The 23,321-nt window shown below is 38.4% G+C and overlaps 1 protein-coding gene across 2 annotated transcripts in view; it reads left to right on the top strand.

Annotated features, from left to right (window-relative positions):
- Fgf12 (fibroblast growth factor 12) overlaps positions 1-23,321 on the top strand; it is a 558,915-nt gene that overhangs the window by 519,173 nt on the left and 16,421 nt on the right. For both annotated transcript variants that reach the window (XM_055624928.1, XM_055624927.1), the window contains one exon: positions 11,793-11,991. In XM_055624928.1, coding sequence (XP_055480903.1) covers positions 11,793-11,991 — 199 coding nt within the window. The remainder of the gene's footprint in view (positions 1-11,792; positions 11,992-23,321) is intronic.

Raw genomic sequence — 23,321 nt, 5'->3', positions numbered from 1 at the left:
GAATGTAAAGCCTAGATCTTATGAGTTCAAAATGATCTAAATTCTTTTTCTTTCTCTTTCTCCAGACTTCTTTTTAAAGTCCCTTTTCATTATTCCCACTGAGTATTTGTAGTTCAGTGATTTCCGGGGCCCTTCCTACTTATTTTTGTCTTGATTTCTCTTTGACCTTCTGTGTTTTAGTCTTCTCTAACCCCACCCCCTTTTCTTATCTTTCAAATACAAAAGTGTTTATAAAGTCCTGCTTGGTGTTATCACAAACTCCGGTAGCCTAAGTTAGTTATTTAAAGAATAGACATTTGTTTGATGACCATTTTGGAGATCCTTGAAGTTGAAGATCCGTGTGGCTTCGGGACAGCTTCCTCTGCAGCCTTTCACGTTGGCTCCCAGGTGGCCACTCTCTTGCTGCGCAGTTCCTGCGTCCCTCAGTACATGCGTGCATTTGTCTCTGCGTATGTTCAAATTTCCCCTTATTAAAAATCTACAGGTCAGATGGGTTAAAAATTCACCCTAATACAGACAGGTTTAAATATTACCCCAACAGCCTCATGTTAGTGCCAGCACGTCTTTAAATGCCCTGTTTCAAAATACAGCCACACTCCGAGGTACTGGGGTTCAGCCTCAACATAGGAATTTCTTTTTTAAACTGTGATGCACAATTCTTTCCATAATAGAGGGCAGAGGAGAAAACAGGTGCCAACGTTATATTTTCAGTATAATTCTGAGCTAAGTAAATGAATCTGATGGTTGAGTGATTATTGTTGGGACACTGCTAGTCTTTCTGTAATTTTGAAAATGAAAAGTGTGCTCACCTCAAGAAGAGGAGGTGCAGTCCCTTCCTACAGAGATGATGTAACGTTTGTTTTCTTTTTCCCTGGGACACGTCTAAGTGTGGAAGGGAAGCAAAAGAGCAAACAGGGAAAGCAAGGAGAATCTGGAAGTCCTCCTGGGCGGTTTCCACAAGGCACCAGAGTTCAGGGGACCCATGCTCAAGCGTTGAGTGCTTATGTAACCTCATTGATATTAATGTGCCAGAGCCCTGGATGAGCTTCCCTTAGTCAGTCTTAGTGCACTCCGGGACTGAGGAGAGGGATAGTCAGAGGACTTCAGCTAATTCATCAGAAAGAAGAATGAGGCTCTAACAATGCCTAAAACCTTTAGTGTTTTAATGAAAACTGAAAAATCAGATTTATAGCTAGTTGTTCTTCCCAAGTCATGTTGCAACACATGGCTTCATTTATCTTCTGACAATTCTTTAAGTGAGTGTGATGACTGAAGTGTTGATTTGATAAGCAGTGATTCATAGAAATCAGGAAGCATGCTGGGTTTTGCCCAACTAACAAATGGCACAGGAAGACATGGAACCCATTGTTTTCTATCAAAGCCCTAGACTTTCTTTTGTTCCACCTCTTAAAAAAGAAATTTTAATCCAGGTATCATGGACCATACAATTGCTTCAGGAAGATTACATCTTATTTGCTCACTTGAGTTTTTGAAAGAAAAATGAAAAGCAAGAGAAAGAAGAACGATGGACTGATAACTGCCTTTGGTGGTAACAACCGAAGCCCATTGAAACCAAGTCACCACTACTCCCCCTAGTGGCAGCATTGTGGAATTGGAGGTTAAGTAGGTCCTCAGGGAAACAAAACTGAGAAGAAACGTGCATAATTTCAGTTTTAATGCCATAGTAACTTCTGGAAGGTCAAAACCATGTTTCCCTCAAAAGCCAGATGGTGTGGAATGCGGAACATGAAAAACTCCATGCCTCTAAGGTCAATCCCTCATTAGTGACTTAAATTCTAGATTTCATTCACTGAGTGTCACACTTATTAAGTACTAAGTTTATTACTGGGTAATAAAATAATCTATCAGATGGTTGAATAAATACAACTTCCACCCTTCTTGGGAAACTCCTATCTCTCAGCTTCACAGGGATGAACTGGAAAGTTGGAATTGGAAAGGAATGTGTTACACTTTTCCCCCCTTCCTCCTTTCCTTCTATTTGCCCTCCCATTCTCTTCTTCAAGTTCATGGCTATGCTACGTTTTTATTTGCTTAGTTTGGGTTATTTTGTTATGTAGTCCAGACTGGCCTCAAACTCATGATTCCCCCCCCCCCAGCTCCAATGCCTACCTCTGCTACTCTTCACTTCCTGTCTATCAACCAGAGGTGACTTCCACGTGCTAAGGAAAATTTACCAGTCTTCTTTTCCTTTCCCCATTCATTTTCATTTTTCCTCCCTCCTTTTCTCTTACCTTCCCTTTGCTTTCTCTGTCTATCTCCTAAAGTTTGAACATTCTTCAGTCACCTCCTTGTTCATGAAGGAAACATCATATCTTATGCTTCATAATGTCACAAACTGTTTTACTCCATGAGACACTTGTTAATGTTTACATCATTAAAAAAGCCACCAGAACATGGCTAGACTATTAAAATACGTTAGAACATGAACAGGTTATTAAAATGTTAACCGAAATGCTATATCAATTATATGATTATGTCGGTTATTACCCTGGAACTAAATACACAGCATCCAACTTTGTCAACTTCACATTAACCTTGTTCCCCTCCTACTTTGGCTGAACTGACTGTAGCTGTTTTAAAATATATAAGATGGTGCCGGGTACAGGGATGCACACCTCTAATTTCAGCACTTGGGGAAACAGGCAGATCTCTGTGAGTTCAAGGCCAGCCTGGTGTAAAAATGTGTCCAGGACAGCCAAGGTTACACAGAGAAACCCTGTCTAACACACACACACACACACACACACACACACACACACACACGTATAGGTATCAGTATATGTATTTAATGTACATGTACATGTATGTATATATGAAGATAGAAACATCAGACAGATACATACATTGCTTATAGTCTGACAGATGTATAAGGAACCAACAGATATACTTTATACCTTTTGTTTTTACCTTTGTTCCAACACAACTGACTGTATGCATCAGAAGCTTGTGGAGTCTAGCATAATGCCTCCTTCACATATTATTCTGTTCTCCCACACAGTAATTTTAAATGCAGCTCTTCAAAAGCCAAATGCTGGAAATTAGCATACTGGTTCTATTAGAGGAAATGGTCAGACTCCCATCATCCTGAGCACAAGCTCAACTGGTGATATGCTGAGACACATTGCCTCTTGGCTTCTTGTTAGAAGAGAACTAGAGAAGTTGACTTTGTTTGTGAGGTCTCTCTCTTTTAGAGGATAATGGAGTCTGGCTGAGAAGAAAACTCTCTGCTTTCTTTCAGCATAATTATCTCTATTAACACACACAAATACAATGGAGAAAAGAATTTAAAATATCAATTGAAAACTATCTGAGAAGAGCTAAAGCTGTGATTAAACTCATCGGAATATTTCTGGAGCAGCCGAGGGCAAAAGTCAAGTGCTTATCAAAGACTGAACCCTAAACTTTGAAACTGAATTTGGAGACAAGTAAAAGAACACAGAGTTAACAGAAGGGATGATTCATATTAAACAATGCCTTATCAAATGTTTTTCAAACCACTCATCTAACTTTTTATTGTATTGTTGTAGAGAAAAAAAAATGCAGAAAATGAAACAAATTGTTCCTCTCTCATATACTGCAGCATTCCACAGAAAGAAAAATTGAACTGAAGGTCTTTTAAAATCTTGTTTTGCTTTTTAAAATTAAAATCTAATTACATTACTTGCCCCTTTCCTTTTTCCTTTATACAGTCCATCCCTCCAACTCCTCCCATGTTCCACCTCACTAGCTCTTAAACTGATGGATTCTTTTTATTATTATTATTGTTACTTACATATGCATAAATATATAAATATAACATGCTCTGGATATTTTCATTACTTGTGTTTATGTAATTCAGGACTACTTTGTATTGAACAAACCAGTTCAGGGGCTATATATGACATGACATTTTATGTCAGACTTTATGTACAGTGGTAAAGAATGTAGACATTTTGGCATGTTTTTCTACTGAGTGGTTTACACGCAGGTCTCTGTGTTCATGCTTGAAGCATTAGCATTCTCCTTACATTCTCCTAGGCCCAGAGCATCATTTATGTGCTGGGCTTAATGTACATTAATGCCTCTTTGTAAAGTTAAAATAATTTATAGTGCTATATAATTGGTTCTCAGTTCAAGAGAGAAAACAGTCTTCCTTAAACCTCCCAACATTATCTTTTGTAATTTAGCACAGAAAAAAAAATGCTGGTTCACACATGCCTTTATTCCAGAATCCTATGGACCCCTCTAGAACTGATGTTTCTATTTATAGTTTTTGAATGACAAGCAATAGGTTGTTACTTTTCAGATACTTTAAATGTTTGTTCATTGATTTTAAGATATAACTTTTATGGTTCAATTAAAATACTTCAAGAAAGAAACAGCAAATAGTTGATCTAAGTTTTCAATTTCCTTACTTAGCTCTCGGGGTGGTTAAGTGGAAGTTTAGTCCCTGAAGCTCTCTGTACTGGGCGTGGTGAGCTATTACCTAGAACCATATTATCATACTACCGTGGGCATTTGGCACAGGCTGATCTCACCCGCTCCTCCACAGTCATGTAGAGCTTTCTGTAGCCAGATGCTATGACTTGAACCAATTTATTATATATATATATATAATATATGTTTTAGCAGCAGTCTTAGAGTAAAGAAGAGGACATTCATAATCCATACAGGTCTGGATCATTGTTTGGGTGAATCTGTAAGCAAACTTTGTGTTAAGGGGAAGAGAGATAAGCATGCATGTGTATAGGAACATGACATCTGTCCACCATCTCATAGTGTTTAAGAAGATGCTGTGAGTAGACTTGTCAACTTACAATTTTCCAGAGAAAATTACATTCTTAAGAGTATTGATGAGAGGGCACTGAAGTGTCTGCTTCACAGCCACAAGAACCCAAGTTTGGGCTCCCCAGCACAGGCAGAAAGAGCTGGGCATGAATGCATATACTTATAATCCTAGCACTGGGAAGGCAGGGACAAAAGCCCTGAATCTCACCTGCAGCTGAACTTGTCCTTTGTCAGCTCCAAATTTGGTCAGAGATCTTGTCTCAAAAATAAGGTTGAGTGGTGGAGGAATTCATCAAGATCAACTTCTGACCCCCACATGAACACAGACACATGTGCGTGCGCACACGCACGCAGAGAAAGAGAGAGGCGAGAGACCCTTAAGGAGCAGCTTGACGATGGATTGAGCCTGCCCTTTCCTTTTAATCAGCTTTCTCTCTGTCCACAAATGCCAATTCTACTTTAAAGCTCTTTTTTTCCCCTCCATTAACTGTCCCTAGTTAAAATCATCCATCAAGCTTGTCTTATCTTTACCTGATTTAGATAAAATGATCACTTCTTGTTACATTTTGCGTCTCCATACTCCATGTGTGGTTGTTTTACAGACCCATGCAAGGAAAATATTTGCTATCTACAATTTAAGTGGTCTGAAACAAAAATGTTCATTATTGCAGTTAATGAAATTAGCAACTATTACACGTATTGAAGTACATTGGTCGAGATCATCTAATCAGTGGGAAATGTATATAATTATACGTTCAAGCTTTTGCCAATCTGTGCAGGAGCAGAACTCAACCACAGCACCAGTGGTGTGCTGAGGGTAGATCTCTGACCTGAAGACCGGGCTCTAATCCCAACTTTTAAATTAACTAACCCCTGAGATCATGATTGGGTCACACCCTTCTCCTGCTGAGCCTTGTTTTCCTCAGCTATAAAATTTTCAACTCTGAATCTCAAGGATTCTTTTGCTCATCGTCAAGATAGATATCTAAGAACTCCCTTTGCATTTAGCATCTCTTACGAAATCAAACAAATAATGTTTGTGAACTCTGTCTTTACGATAGCATGTCGAAAATCGCAAGAGTGAAATGCTACTCCCATAACCCAGAACTTCAGAGAAAAGCACAGAGCAAGCCAGGCTCCATTCTCCCCATTTGCTTTTTGAAGGTAAATGTGTTTACTTTGAATTTTTCTTCAGAGGACTCATCATCACAGCAAGAAGTGTCACAGTCAAGATTATTATTTCTTTCCTTTTTAAACACAGTTCTGGCTTTTCAGCGCCATCAGAACTATTTGTCTAGCAGAGTCTGTTCAGGCTATTGAAATGAAAGTGGCTAATGTGACAGCACCAGCAGCCCTGACTGCGCCAGCTCGGAGCACATCTGTGAGGTGTAGGTGTACAGCACTCTTAGGGATACAATGTCAGGTCTGAGTCTGTTCCCACCTGCGGAGTACTGCACTTTCCCAGCATTCATTTGCTTTTTTTTTTTTTTTTTTTTAATACTCTTACTTTCCCTTCAATGCTTAAAAAAACAATAAAAAGAATCTGTGGTGTCTGTGGTACTTGATAGCAGCATTCTAGTCACCCTGTAGCTCAGGTGTTCTGTGCACAGCACATCCCAGCCATGTTCCTCTGGCCTACACCTTGGAGGCAGCAGCAAATTCTTGAATTGAATTCCTTCCTCACTACAGTCACTCTCCGAACACTGCAGTCACTTCCGGGAAACTCTTTAAACCTAATGAGTGAGCCTGCCAAGGTCTGGAGCTGGGTGACAGGACACACCTGAGGTTGTGTGAATGACATGGTGGACCCCATGTTCTCAGGCATTTGACTAGTTGCTTCACAGTTGGTGGCATGGTTTGGGTAGGTTTAGGAGGTATGGCCCTTCGCAGAGAAAGCGTGTCACGCGGTGGGGGTGGGAGTGGGAGCAGACTGTGTGATTGGAGAAGTGAGCTCTCAGATGTTCCTTCCCCAATGGTTGCTGCTGCAATTCTTCTCTCTGGTGATAGCAAAAGAAAAGTAATGAATGGAGTTACCTCTACAGTATGCCATACCTATGGTTACATATTGCTTCTAATACAAAGCCTTTTTTTTACTCAGTTATCACAGGAGAAAACCGTTGCATTTTTGAAATCCAAGACTTAAAATAAACTTTGAGATTCCTAGAGGGGAATCATAGAGCCCACTGGAATCTTGAGAAATCAAATAAACGAAATAGTCAACATTCAAATAAGAGAAATGTTTTGTTTTAAACGTATATTCCGTGCATTGAAGTCTACATTTCTCTGATAAAAGATCTGTTGTTCTCCTCCCTCCATTCATCTAGCCTTGAACTCTCACCAATCCTCCTCCCTCAGCTTCATGAGTGCTGGGATTGTCCAACAATATTTCATAAGAAGTTTCATATCTTTACATGGATTCAGATAGTCACTTGGCACTCTCTTGCAGTCTCTAAACGTTTGTTTGTTGCAGGAGGCTGGGGAAGTAAATTTCTACCTCAGCATCCATGTCTTGGGTTTTAGTAACTGCACTCCATCATTGGAGTCTGGAGACTGTATCTGGGCAGAACATTAATGGTATCTGGCTCCTGATTCTTCCCATTAATTTGCTGTTTCAAGTAGCTATACATACATGTATACAATGAAAATGTGTTTGCAGAAGTAATTCTGTTAGCAAATTTAGAAGGAAAATCTTCAGTATGAAAGGAGAAAGATTTTAGAAAGTAACACATTTTATTTTACTAAATTTCATAACATTTTCATATGAAAATTGTCTTTTCATTTATAGATAAGAAAACAAAGTTTTTAAATCAATATAAAATTTTGTATGTTTGAGATAATACAACCTACTCTGTTCTGTCAATCATTTTTCTATATTGTTATACATTATCATGACTGTTTCCCTGGTGTATAATATTTTTACTATTTGTTTCAACAAGAATAAAATGAGTGCTAAATGTGCTGGGACTTAAAAAAATGTGCTCTGGGACAGCACAGTGAGTATATGGGAGGTGGACAAACCATGATGGCACAGACAACACATTAAATATTGGAAGAAATATAAAAATGCTCTGAGAAACAGAGCAGGGAGAGTTCAGCATCACCTAATGGAACTGTGAATAGCATCCTTCATGGATGTGTACAACAGAGGAGTTGAGAGAGTGTCATGGCCATGACTGCGGAAGTGCAGTGTGGTGGGGACCTGGCATGTGATGAGGTCATTATCAATGTTGTAACCCATGGAAAAATATAGCATTTTTCCATGTGTTCATTAGAATTTCTGAATTTTCACATCCTTAATCGTCATGGTATGTGCATCTTCCAAGAAACTGCATTTAAGTGAGACTAATTACTGCATGCGTCACCACAACTAGAGCATGGCCAAGAAGGAAATACTCATCAACTCCCATCTAGGAAGCCAGAAACCATGTGGATCAGAACTCTAAGTGGAAAGAAGGGAGTCAGGAATACATCTGAAGTGGGGGAGAATCCAAGTGCCACATACAACTCTGAAGGTGTGAATCTAGAATTCCTCAGGGTCAAACTGGAATGAGACAGGATGGGATGACCTTGGCAGGGGTTCTAGGTGAGCACATCATGGACTTGAATAATGATTCAGTATTCATTTATCATCTGGATCAAGGTGGGTGAATGTTCTGACCTTTTGAAAGAGAGCCTTGGCTGGAGAAATGTCTAGAGGGCCAAAGGAGCTTCTCCTAGGCTTATAAAGTGCTGGAACCAAAACACAGCAAACTGATAAATATTTATTTCAGAACAATATTGACCCATTCTTATTACATTGAAGTCATTTATGTTATACTAAAGGAATCATTGTTAAAAAAAAAAGTAGTGGACTGGGTTGTAGCATGAGCTCTTACCTCTTCTACAAACATGATGCATGAGTAGAGAGGTTCTATTTCTTCAAAAAAAAAGTGTGTGGATAGACTTTACTGTAATGGCCACATTATGCAAGGAGCTCGGGGTCACAGAGATATGAATTCACAAGTTGCAATGTGAATTTTCAAGAGGAAAAATTCCTCCTTTACACAACCCTGGGCTCTGTTTCGAATATTAGTCAAAGCACTCTAGGGTCTTGGCTCCTTTGGCTCCCAGAATGACTGTCTTTACTGCACACAAAACGCGGTGTCGATGTGGACAGTCATTGAATAATCTTACAACCCATCTGAATGTGTGTGATTGTTCAAGTCTTGGTCAGAGACTTGTAAAGGACTATATATTTTGTTTCAAGTATTGTGCATAGGTTTCTGGATGCTAGACAACACAGTAATATGTGTCAAAAGAACAAAATGCAAGCTTTTTCTCATAAGGATAGTGTTAACAGGAGGCTCTTGAAGGTTTATAATTTGTGTCCATTTGTATCAAATCTTTTTTTTTTAACTATCTCCAGAAGTTTGGCTATGAGCCTCAGCATCTGCTTTGATACCCTGCTGGGCAGAGTCTTTCAGAGGCCCTCTGTGGTAGTCTCCTGTCCTGTTCCCTGTCTTCTCCCACTTCCGATGTCTATCCTAATGATACTTTTAACAGACTGAATATGTACTTCTCTAATTCCTATACTTGGCAATGGCTTAATTCCTTCTTCTTATTATGGGCATGATGTCAGAAAAAGCACACATTGATAAGATCAGTGCTGCCAGGTATTGGCAATATTCTTTAATATGGCTTTATTGTTTCCCCTTGTCTTCTCCAGCCACTCTGCATCTCTGTTTTTTTAAAAAATATAATTTATACACAATAAAATCCACATTTAAAGAGTTACAGTTTGGTGGATTTTAGTATTTCTATACAGTTACACAAATATAGGAACTATAGAATTCAGACTCGTTTCCATCTCTCCAGGGAAGCAGTCATTCTCTCCTTTATTCCAACTCAGTGGTAGCACTCAACATACATTACTTTCCATCTCTGAAATTGTTTGCTCATTATATGCAATATCATAAACCTTGCTGTAATATTTCATATAAATGGAATCAAATAACAGGTAGCATTTGCACCGTGTAGCCTAATGATCTTGTGTTCCATTTATCATAATGCGTTTAAAGGCTCATTTGTATTGTAACATAAGTCAGGATCCCATTCCTCTTATCAATGAACAGTAATACATAATACAGTAATACTTTGTATGATACATTATACAAAGCCACACTTTGTTGATCTACTCATAGATACTTGAGTTGTTTCTGTAACCAATACTACTGTCAAAATTTATGTATAAACTTCCTTATAGACACGGTTTCACTTCCTGTAGATACATAGCTAGAGTCGAATGTTTTGATCATTGCTAGCTGTATGTTTATTCTTTTGGGAAAACGTCAGTCTATTTTCTCAGCTATGACACCATTTTGTGCTCCCACCAGCAATAAATGAGAGTAACAGTTTTTTCACATTCTCATCATTATTAACACTTTTTACTACATAGTTTCTATCACCATCATATTAAATAGTTTCTCATACCTGATTATTTCCCATGTTCTCAGGAAAAAAAAAATTAGAACAAATAATACTTCAAAAATTCTCACTTTTAGTTTTAATGTACTATTACTATTGTTAGTGAATTTCCACCTTCTCAGTGGCATTATTTGGTCAGTAATGTGAGATTCATTTCAAATAAAAGGATCTCCCCCTTTTTTTAAATTTGTGTATGAAGCAGATTCCTTTTTTTTTCCTTTTAACTTTTTTTTATTTAGATGTTCACTTTACATCTCAGTCACAGTTCCCATCCTCCTCTTCTCCTGGTCCCACTCTCCCTTCCCTCTCCTCTAGCCCTCAGGAAAGCCCCTCCCCACTAGTTCACCCCAGCACTTCAAGTTGCAGCAGGACTAAGCACATTCTTTTCCATAGTGGCCTGGAAAGGCAACCCTACCAGGGAGAAGTGATGGAAAAGCATGTAACAGGGTCCATGTCAGTAACAGCCCCCGCTCCCCTTATTAGGGAACTATATGCCCATTGGGTAAATATGTGTAGGGGACCTAGATTCAGTCCAGACATGGGCCTTGGTTAGTGCTTCAGCCTCTGCAGGATTCCTGGGCCCAGGTTAGTTGACTCTGTTGTTCTTCTTAGCACTGACAACCTTCACTAGCCTCCCACTTGTTTGTCTCTTAGCCCTCTCTAAGATTCAGGAGCGTCACCTCAAGGACATGGTTCCCACCAGCTTTTTTCCAGTGTGGTCATCATTTATAGAGTTTTCTGTGTAAATGTGCTGCATTGTGAGGTCTCACATTGAAAACATCCCAGTGTGCAGTGACAAAGAGTCGCTATGGCAAGCATGTTTGGTCTTCTCACTAAAGTGATGGGGCGGAAGTAAATGTTCTTAAGGTTTCTTGCTGGAGAAACAGTGTCATCCTGTGTTTCATTGAGGATTATTGAACATTGGTGTTCTCTCCTCCTGCCCACTCCTAAGGTTGTTTTATCTAAAGTTTTGATTATTAAATATACCATGTTTTAAATGAGTTAAAGGGGGAAGTTACAGGCATAAAGCAAAGTAGTAACACAGCGATGAGATCAGGGAACAAGCTTTCACGGGGTAATAGGTTTTTGTGTATATTGTCTATTCCCTTCAGAAACATCTGGTGTGTCTATATTGTCTGTGGTTCCCTTCTGATTATGGTTCCTAGGGATAAGTTCTACTGCTTTAAGTCTACGCTAAGGACCACTAAAATGAGGACTGACCAAACATTTCGATTTATAAAACATTGTGCTAAATAAAGTTTTAGACCCATCCAAGGCCAGAGCCTCCAGTGAATGACCTTATCTGAGAAGTTGTTTTCTCTGGACTCAAAGCTGATTGTAAAAAAAAAAACAAAAAACAAAAAAAACTAATCTTGGGTTCTGATTTTGCACAATGACTCCCCGTATGGTTGCCAACTGACACTGTGTGCATCGTCTTCTGACTCGCTCTGAACACTGGACATGTGTTTCATACTGGCTGGATGTAGGCACTGCTAAGTCATTACTAACTCCTTTATCTCTTACTGTGTTCTTTTCTGCAGGATGTTTTTACTCCAGAATGCAAATTTAAGGAGTCTGTGTTTGAAAACTACTATGTGATCTATTCTTCAACCCTGTATCGCCAGCAGGAGTCAGGCCGTGCATGGTTTCTAGGACTCAACAAAGAAGGTCAAATCATGAAGGGGAACAGAGTGAAGAAAACTAAACCCTCCTCTCATTTTGTACCAAAACCTATTGAAGGTATGAAAGCAACTCTTTTTTTTTTCTTGCCTGGATCCTGATCTGTGTGTTGGGACTGGGTCTTCTTGTTCCCTGTACTGTAGGCTCTGCCTGAATTGAACTGATAGAACATAGACTCAGAAAATACAATAGGAACTTTCCCAACAAAGAGAGAAAAGAGAAAGCAGAGAACTCTTGGCAAGATGTGGTGCTTAGGAAAATATGTTTGGAAGTTGAAGCTAGAAAATTCCTAATGTAGAAAATTAGTTTTTATTTACCATTTGGAATGTAATTTCCTTCTTTCTCAAGCACAATATTTAATCTCTCAGAATATCTCTGGAAAAAAAATCAATACTATTATTATAGTGCTTAAAATTTTCCAAATAATTCTATAAATATGCTTGATGCCGATCTTTATGTCTTTTTGAACAACTATAACAACATTGTATATCAATTTTCTTCTTCTTTTCTAAGGAACAACAGAGTGTTGTTTTATTTGATTTGAAGATTTTTTTCTTCTCATTTGAGCCTAAAACTTATCCTCCCTTCATCACTTTATATAGTGTTGACATTAGTAAAAGGCAAAAGGTTATATAATCCGAAGAGAAAGCAGAGTAAATAAAAAAGAATAGTGTTGATTTTTTTTCAAATTGAACAGGGGAATAAACCTGTTGAGGAAAACTACAAGTTTCATCTCAAAAGTTCTCTGCTTGGAATGTTGAGTGGCCATGTTTACATTCAGTTAAGCTTTCTAACGCTGATCAAAGAGTTACTTGTGGTCTTGATATTTATCAACATCATATTGTTCTCTGAGAATCATTATATTAGTGGAAACCATGGCTCAGTCTCCTCTTCTGACAAAATGAAGCACATCGAGCCAGTGAACTACAACCATGACTCAGTCTAACTTTCTGCCCTGTGAATGTCATAGATGTGGTCGGCTGGAGAGTGTGTACAGGGCCAGCAGCACAGTTCACAGAACATGCGAGTACAGCGGTCAATCGCTATCTAGATCACGCTATGTTCAGAACACTGGGTAGAGGTGACAGGCATTACTCCTAATACCTCTTGAGTCTTTTCTCATACCTTGAGTCTGTAGTCAACTAAAATTAGACTTGTACCTTTGTTGGTCTCAAACATTCAATCTCAACTGCCCTAATTTTCACTTACCACCTGCTGATTAACTTTTGCAAAGAATGAATTCAATGGATCATCCTTCTGGTATTATTCTTCTCTCATTTTTTTTTCCAGAAGAATCAAGGATTCTTTTTTTTTTATCTTCTGTATATTTTTATGCTGATCATGTTGTACTAGCTCTACCTACTGTCCCACTGTCTTTGCCCATTTGTGGTCAACTCATTCCCTGAATGAGCAGAGTGTGTTTTATATTTTCTCCTCTCTTTTGTCATGTGCACTACTTGGCATGTCATAAAGAGATATATAATCAGTTGTCAGTTGAATAAGTGAACATGTGAATGAACAAAGCAAATGTAAAGACTAAGAACTATATGTTCCAGAGGACATATTCTTAGAGATATGAAATGTAGCTTCTAATGACAATAATGTAGTGGAAAATGTAGGGTATTTCATATTATAAGATTAGTATTGGAAAATACCGCCATTGCCGTAGAAAGGAATGCCATTGAGGAGTAGACCAGAATCATACAAATGAGACAAGGGATCACCCAGACCAAAATCATTGCAGGTAGACTCTATTTAAAACAGAGACTACCTGATTTCTCAGGTCTGAGCAGAAGGTCCCTAAGAAGTAGATAATATTGCCATAGAAAATACACCCATTTTTAGGAATTTATTTTGGCAAATAACCCTTTCAACTCCTGCATCATTTTTATTTTAACAGTTAAGCTGATGTGTACAGTTTTGTAAAAGTACCACAAAGCCATTCGCGAACTTTGGAAAAGCTAGAAAAATATAGATATCTATGAGTGTATTTATTCTTTATATATACAGTGGAGTTCTACAGAACCCCTCTTACTCCATTCCCCCAAAGGACACATCTATAATCTGCCTTCTTAATTGGAACAGCTTCCTGTACTCTCATTAGTTCAGTTTCCTCTTGAGGTGGATGGCCGCATGTTCATCTCCAAAAGAAATATATGGGATGACTATATTTCAAGTCCCAGACGTGCTTCCGTGTTCTGCTTATGGCTGCATTTCCTATAAATAATAAAAGGTACAGGCAGACTCCTACAGTGATATAGACTAGAATTAAGATGGACCTCACACAATATAGAGTCCATGTCAATTGCAGGTTAGTCATGCTAATTCTCTCAGAAACTAAATCTGGAAGTGAGCTCTCCAGAGATGCTGCTGTGCTGTCCCAGTTTGGGGGATCTTGGCTGCAAGAAGTTTTCACATCTCTCATCTTAGTGTCTTCCTATGATTCCTTAGATCTGCACAGTGCAACTGGAACGACAAACAAAATATAGATCCATGTAGAATGCATACCTAGACTTGTGCTCTGCACTCTTTTCAAAACTACACACACTGTGATCCTTCCAGCTTCATTACAGTAATCACAGGGCAAGGAAGAACTAGAAGGGACTGAAAAATCTATGCAAGGTTTTTGTGTCAGCACAGTCTCCAATAGCTACACTATTAACACCTCACTGGTAATAAATAGACAGCTAGCCATACTTAGGGGCAGAAGAGATGAACATACAGTCTTTCAGTGGATGGCTTCATACCGAATACATATTCAGGTCTGAGCGGACACTGGTAGAATGGGCACCAAGACGTCAGTTTTTGCTTCTGGTTTGCATCTTCTTCACTTTAGAATGTTCCTGGTTCCTTTACTGGCATCATTGAGTTGTTTTTGTTAGTTTGCTTTTAATTTTATTTCTACTGTTGAATTGCAAGGGCTTCCCCTTTATACTGGGGGAAAATAGCATTTTAAAATCAGATTCGCTAATACTTGAGTGTATGTAATTCCAAGGTTCTTTGTTTAGTTCATTTGTAGGAAGAAACTCTTAGGTGTGAATTATAAGGAATGAGACATCACTAGCTTCTGAAGATGGGAACTTAGCTGTTTTTCTATTAAAGACCATTCAATTCCCCATTTTTGTATTAGCCATTTTTTTCTTTAAAACTGAAGAATATTAGTTAAGTTTTATAAGCTTTCTTTTTCTAGGTGGTGTTTCAAAAAGACGGAGATTTATCCTTTTACTCCTACATTGTTGTTGTAACCATTTTACTACTAGACTATGGTAAAGATCTTGGCGCACTTATGAGAGAAGAGCAGTCAGCCCCTCCCATCTAAGACAATTGCCATTTCAGAAATGGCACGTTAAAAGTGAGGGCACCTTTGTTGCTCCCTTGACTTATTTGCCAGTCCTCTCCTCTCTGTGACTCCTCTGTGTCTCGAGAATTCCTTCTCTCTCTTCCCTCTACTCAATTATTTTCTCATTTTTATTCCATTTTTTATGAAGCAGGTTCTAGTGTAATTTGCTTCACAAATGTTGAAGCTGAAGCACAGAAGTCAGTACGTAATTAGTTTTAAGTCATGGAGTCAGTGAGAAGCAGAGCTGGAATTCAAACCTAAGCACTCTGCCCCTAGCAGTCAAGTGCTGAACTCCCATGAATAGGGGTGAGATGGGCTGGTCTGAGGTCAGAAAGGATGTGGGTGTAATCTAATTACTAGGCAAGAGGACTCGATGCTTTTGAACACAGTTTACTGATTGCTTCTCCCTTGTTTCGCTTGGAATATACCACAGTGTAGGAATAAAAGTCCATGCAGACCCTTGGAGAGATTCATGCCCTTATAAATTACTGATAACAAAAATTGTTCAGGTCTGTTATAATGGTCAATGTGCAAAATTTAATCTATTTTCTATCAATTCTCCATGCAGCTGTAAATTGTTACTGTTTGGGTTCTATTAGGAAGAAAGATAATTGGGACTATGTTAGGATATTCTTTTCTGTGCATGAGAACTTTTTCCTTCCTTCTGTGTTTCCAAACTATCCTTGCAATATGCAGTCTATCAATTTAGTATTCAGTAGGTCGGTTGTATATATTATCTCAATTAACATTCAAACTAGCCCTAGGTTATTCTCATTTTATAGATGAAGTGACTAATTCTTAAGCCAATTAGGCAAACTGTCCAAGAGTATAGGCCTAGAAGAATACAAAAAATGCAATTATAATCCAGGAAGCAAAAAGCCAGTACGTAAACACCTATCTCTATTTTATACTCCCCTGCAAGTGGAACTAAGCTATGAACATTCAGCCACTCAGAGAAGTCAGTAATGGCAGTGTAGAAATGGTGCATCATGGTATGCTTCTCTGTCATTGTGATAAATCACCATGACCGAGGCAATTTACAGAAGAAAGAGTTTATTTTTATTTATGGTTGTCAAGAGTCAGAGTCCATACTGTGGTGGCAGTGTGGCAGCAGGAACAGGAGGCTGAGAACTCACCTCTTGAACTGCAAACAGAAAACACAGAAAGCAAGCTGGTTGTGGGACAAGGCCTTAAACCCCCAAAGCCCGCTGACCCCCAGTCACAACCTAGCTTCACCAAGAAAGCACTTCTTTAACCTTCCCAAACACCATCTCCAACTGAAGACCAAGTGTTTATATGCCTAAAACTATGGGAGATGTGTCTCTTCCATGACACTATATGCCACGATAAAAAAGAAACACAGTAGTCTGTTTTAAGCCTGTCAGCAAGTGTTTGTGAAGTGATATAAAAATCCTTATTGAAGATGAGTACATAAAACTGTTTTTATTTTTTACCATATGATTTTCTTGTTTATTTTTTGTGCGGATTTTTTTTGTAATTTTTAATTTTTATATTAACTACAGTTTATTCACTTTGTATCCCTACATGGAACTTTTAATGGAGCGCCATGTTCAAACTGGGTTAAAAAGAATTAAGAATGCATTGCCTTTGCGCCTGTTACTTTTAAAATGTTGATAAAAATAAAAAAGGAATAATTTATTTAAAAGAACAATAATATATAGGTTGAATAGATTTTTAAAAAATGAGCATAAGGTCCAATAATCTTAGAAATAAAGAACTCAGTGAGTCACCCAATCCAACAGTATGCTGCTCACAGGAAGTTTCCTTCACCAGTATAGACATATTGACAGACAGAAAAAGACATTCCATTCTAATGGAAACCAGTAGCAGACAGGAGTACCTATACTCACATCAGATATAATACACTTTAAGATCAGATATAAAAGAATACAATAAAAAAAGACCAATTCAATGAGATATAACAATTACAGTATCTATTATTTTTAATGCTGTTAATTTCCCATAAGAATTTGTGCTAAACTATTTCTAAAATTTTTGACAATGAAATAGTGTAGTCTTCCCCCACAAACACACAAGTGTATCATTTTTTTTCTTTGTTTTTCTTTTTGGCATTGACACATCTACTGATATCTAACATATACATTGTTGGTTTGATAAACTAAACTCCTCCCTATAATATTATAGATTCGCCTTTGCATTACATACATAAGAAAATTAAGATATGAACTACTTGTAGGGTTGAGTTTCGGTTAAAAACAAATATAGAGAATCAGGGCTCTTACTCCAGGAGGGAAAGACTAGTTTAAAACATATGGAACGTGCTACAAAGCTTTTCAGAGCACCCGTAATTTGTAGTGGTATCGTGCTTTACTCATCCCTTAACATGTAGAAGAAAGACATGATGGGAGGAGCTTGAGAAATAACTCTGCAGATAAAAGCACTAATTACCTTTTTTTTTTTTTTTTGAGTATCCAATTCCCAGCACCTACATGACAGCTCATACCCAGCTAAAACTCTAGCTGCAGGAGATTCAGCAGCCTATTCTGGCCTCCACACACACTGTATACGTGAATTACACAGACAAACATGCAGGCAAAACAGATATATAAATAAAATACAATCTGAACGAGGGAGGGAGAAGAAAGGAGAGATAGATGATAGATAAATAGATAGATAGATAGATAGATAGATAGATAGATAGATAGATAGATAGATAGATAGCCATCCTGTAGAGGTGGGAGGTATTATTTTATCTTCTCTAAAGGGTATGTGGCAGTTTCCATAAGTACTTTAGTGAAAAATTACAAAGTCTGGTGGAACCTCGCATTAGATTTATATATAAAACAGTTTAGACACATTTCCTTTATTAAATTAGTGAATGAATAAGGTACTGTTTTATGTGCTATTTCTTACTTTTATTATCTGAGACAGGGCTTCTCTGTGTAGCCTTGGCTGTCCTGGACTCTTTTTGTAGACCAGGCTGGTCTCAAACTCACAAATTTATACCTGCCTCTGCCTCCCCTAGTGCTGAGATTACAGGCATGTACTACTGAGTCAAGTTTTATGAGCCATTTCTAACCCCGGCAATTTGTTATTCACGTTATCTATTTGTTCTGAATCAACCTTAAGATAGAAGGTAGTCTCCTCATAAATCATATTTTGAAAGAAAGTGTTTTCCTCTCTTAATATTCTCTCCATGGTCTAATTATAAAGCATATAATTGGAAGATGCTTTCAGAAAAGAAATGTGAAATAATAGCCCTGCAGGCAATTAGGCGTATAGCTGTTTAAACGAGTGGTTGTTGGATGTTTTATTTTTAACGTTCCAGAAAATCTTTATAAATCTATAAACCCACTGCTTATACCATTACCGCTCTGACAGACCCCAGCACTGCATGATGAATGGCTTGCTCTTCTGTAAAGTAGATTAGCCCTAGGGGGTGGAAAGCCAAAGTGTGTTATTTTAGTGTTGTGATCGTTTTTGTTTTCTCCAAATGTTTTGCCTTTATCCCATTCCTCCATTGATTTCATTTAAATATCAAGATTCCTAAAATCAAGTTTTTCCAGCTAAACGATCTGGAATTCTTACACAGATAACATGGTAGTAATTACCTACCCACTTGCCAGTTTCCTTTCAGCCCTTCACTCCCTGGTGTTCCACATAATGACAGTGTTAATAAGGGGTTGTAGATGCATCTGTTGGATGGATTGACGTGGTATTTAAGCCCATTGCTATGTACACTGCATGTAAGCCTGCCCTTACTTGGCTCTTCTCTAGAATTTACAACAACAGCACAGGCTCCTCAATTCTTAGAACATTATTTCACCACTGAGAAGTGACACCCCAGATTTAAACTGTCTTTGGGTGAACTCCACCTCCAGTCTCAGAGAGAGGGTCCAAGACTCTTTGACAAATACCAAGCTACAAACACCTCATTTTTCTCCCTTCTCCTCCTTCAAAAGCTCATTACTCAGCTCTTGCAGGTGGTTGAATAATTATAATCACGTTATTCACCCCAAAGACAATGTGTGTGTATGTATGTATGTGTGTGCGTGGGTTCATCCGTGCCTGTCTGACAGCCAGTGTATTACCAGAAGACTGAAAGTTTCCAGGATTTACTGCTGGAGAAAGAAAGATATTACCATAATATTTACTGATTGAAAGCCATCCTTATAAAACTTAACTTTTGCATTAGGAATATTAACACATTTCCAAACATTTTTTTTCTTTTTATTTTATTTTTCTTTTTAGTTACATTTTGTTAACTCTGTGTCCCAGCTGTATCCCGCTCCCTCTTTCCCTCCCCAACCCCACACTCCCTCCCTGGTCTCCTCCCTGCCCCTTTCCAAGTCCACTGATAGGGGAGGACATCCTCCCCTTTCATTTGACCCTGTTTTATCAGGTATCTTCAGGGCTGGCTGCAAAGTCCTCCTCTGTGGCCTAACAGACTGCTCTTCCCCTGGGGGGGGGTGTCAAACAGCCTGGCCTTGAGATCCTGTTAGAAATAGTCCGTGTTCCCCTTACTTTGGAAAACTACTTGGTTACTGAGCTACCATGGGCCACATCCCAGCAGAAGTTCTAGGTTATATCCATAGATGATCCTTGGTTGAGTGTCAGTCTCAGAAAAGACCCTGTGCCCGGATATATTTGGTCCTTGTAGAGCTCCTATCCTTTCCATATCATACTAACTTCCCTTCTTTCATATGATTCCCTGAACTCTGCCGAGGGTTTGGTTATGAGTCTTAGTGTCTGCTTTTGAAACACTGCTAGGTAGAGTCTTTCAGATGCCTTTTGTGGTAGACTCCTGTCATACATTCAATGCACATCCCATTTGTCTTTCTAAATGAGGATTAATCACCTTCGCCTGTGTCCACTTTCTTGATTATCTTCTTTAGGTGTGTAGATTTCATTATGTTTATCATATCTTGTAGGTCTATATAAGTGAGTATATACCATGTTTGTCTTTCTCCTTCTGGGATACTTCACTCAGAATGATCTTTTCTAGATCCCACCACTTGCCTGCAAATTTCATGATTTCCTCCTTTTTTTTTTTTTTTTGATGGGAAAAGAGAATTAAAATGCCTTCTCTCCCTCCCCTTACTGTGGGGTAATTACATGTTATCCAGTTTCTTTGTTAGATATGTAATTTTAAGTCCTAGCAGAATAACATCAGTTGTTACACCTTAAACAACAGTGTCCTGACCATCTGAAGTGTTTGTAAAGTTGCAAACCCTCCAAAGTGCCCTGTTAAGTCTGGGTGTGACCTAAGTTTGTACAACTTTTAAAGCTGCCCCCATGGCTCCGATGGTCAGCAAGTTTGAGACTGGGTGGTCTGAACTGAATTTTGTATTGAATTGCCCAGCTTATTTTGATCCAGTTTGGTCACAGATGCTTTACGTTTATTTAAATTTTTTGATGACTGCATTGGATGAAGGTGGGTAAATTTTACCTCTGACACTGTATATGCAAAGAAAAGTCTCATCTCCAAAAGGATAAAGAAGAGTTTATTATGAAATGAAATATGAGAGACCATAGCCCTGGAGACAGATTTAAGTTATCTTAAATTCCATATTCCTATATGGTAAGAGTTTGATGAGGTTTTAATAATAACAAAATAAAGTTGTAACTTAAGGATCTATAATGTTGGTGGAGACTTTATCAAGGTAGAATAAAGCAAAGGGACACATCTCTGCTGCAGACTTCTGAACTCTCTGAAAACAGCCTTTTGACTGTAAGCCTTTTTATACGTTAGTGCATTACAAAAGGCTCCACCTGTTAGTCATGATAATATCAGGTCAAATACAGAACAGGGCAAAAAAAAAATGGCTATTAATGGGGCTAAAGAATCTCCAAGGGAAATTGTAATCGAGGCCGTGGACCTGCAACATTGGGTCGGTGCAGTTCTGCTCAGTTCGCCAGCCTTGCGGGAGGATCAGTGGAGTCAGGCTCCTTTCAGGAACTTTCCTTCACAGACACATGAATTTAAATATCCATATCATGTTACAATTTAAAATTCATCACTGTTATTAAGACAGGCATGTTTTGGGGCTGGAGAGATGGCTCAGTGGTTAAGAGCACCGTCTGCTCTTCCTTAAAGGACCTGGGGTTCAATTCCCAGCACCCACATGGCAGCTCACAACCATCTGTACTGCCAATTCCAAGGGATCTGGCACCTTCACACTAATGCACATAAAATAAAATTAAATAAATTATTTTTAAAATGATAGGCATGTTTTAGCATGAGGTTAATTACTGTGTGCAGTTGGCAGGTGTGGAGCCAATTATTTTACTAACTTGCTCTCAAAGAAGTGTAACCTAAGAAATAACAAATAGGCAAGTCTGAGATTGGCTACTTCTTATTACTATTGGCAATTGCTTGCAAAGTAATTTTGAGAAAATAATTTACCTTCTTCAATCTTAAGCATCTTTGAGAATAATATCAATTATAAATTCCATCTGCCTCACAGAAGTAAACTGATAAGAAGGTTCACAGTCTCAAAATTTTTCTAGATTTAAAGCAAAATGGCTTTAACTTTTTTTTTTATTTAGAAAAATGGGAATTGCCTTGTCATCTTCTGTCTTGAAGAAGTTCTTTGAGATACAACATTAGATGAAAAAAATCTAGACTCTAGTTTGTACAGCAGGGATTCCCTTCCACAGCGACACCATGAGTCACCAAAGAGAACACACAGGGTTCCTAAGGTTGTGAAGCTCCAACTGGGAAAATGAAAACCATATACTTATTTTGATGTATATTTTGAATCATCTGGAACAAGAACTAGCTGCTTTGTGTGCAAAGAGGCTCTTTTGTAGGGACTGTACTAAAAGATAAATATAGAAAGATGAATGCCAAACCTTCCCTGGTGCTGCATATTGCTTTAATTGTGGAAACGGTATTTTCACTGGGTGTCTGGCTCTTCCTTCCTTCCTCCTCCTGTTTCCCTTCTCCTCTTCCTCTTTTGAGTTTTACTTACCCCTGCAACCATTATAACTCTTCTAATCTTTTTGTTGGTCTCTGGAATCAATCTTTAAAGAAATGTCCTTCCCTCTTGCCAACACGTTTCATCCATCCGTGTCATTCATTTACACTCAAATATTGTTTCTGTTCTCTTTTTATATAAAGATATAACTTTCTCTTGCTCAAATTCCTCAACCTTTGTAACAAACGTTTAAGAACATAGGGGACTTTCCTATGGCCTGTCACTTCAAACCCAGCGTTTAACCTGCTCCCACAGTTCCAAAAAGATTCCATGTGACATTAATTTTGGTGTGAAATTGCTTCATGCTCATTGCCCAAGCCCTTCTATGTTCTGCTATTAAGACACTGGCTAAGATGCTCAATCCCCATTCAAAAAGGGAAAGAGAATGGACATCAGAGAATGGAGAAAACAGGGAACAGGACAGGAGCCTACCACAGAGGGCCTCTGAAAGGCTCTATCCTGCAGGATATTTTGTAATGGAACATTAACTTACAGAACAATCTCACCCTTCCATTTCTTGGAAATTAGAGAAGGCCAAAGAAGATTTGATTAATTTGGCAATGATAAAAAAATAGGTTAGTCATATTTCATTCTTCTTTCATAGAAACTGATAGAAGACAAGGGTTATGAATTTTCATCCAAAACAGAAGGTCTGTTGTCTCCACTTGAATGGAGAATTTTTCAGTAGCAACTGCAGTGGCCTTGTAAGTATGTCCATTGATCTACTTCTTGAGGGCTCCCCCATCACCACTAGAAGTTTCCATCTTCTTCTCTTCTTTAAAGAATCAGGTTGTGATATAAATGGAATAAATGAGCTTCATCTCTGAAGCCCTGGCCTCTGTTTGCATAGCACTGTGTTAGTCTCACTGTGCTGAATCAACTGGACTATCTTTTGTTAGTCACAAAGATCATGGCAATATGACCAATAGTTATTATCCCCATTTTAATTGGGAGGAAACTTACTGTAAGAAGAATTAAGCAACTCTCTCAGATCCATATGATGTATTTCAATTTCAAATCTCACACCTTCCCTACCAGGAATGTGTGTGTGTGTGTGTGTGTGTGTGTGTGTGTGTGTGTGTGTGTGT

Source organism: Psammomys obesus, unplaced genomic scaffold (genome assembly GCF_907164565.1).
Source record: "Psammomys obesus unplaced genomic scaffold, mPsaObe1.curated_primary_1811, whole genome shotgun sequence".
Lineage (NCBI taxonomy): Eukaryota > Metazoa > Chordata > Mammalia > Rodentia > Muridae > Psammomys > Psammomys obesus.
Note: the sequence above shows the minus strand (reverse complement) of the source record. Positions and strands in the feature narration are given on the sequence as shown.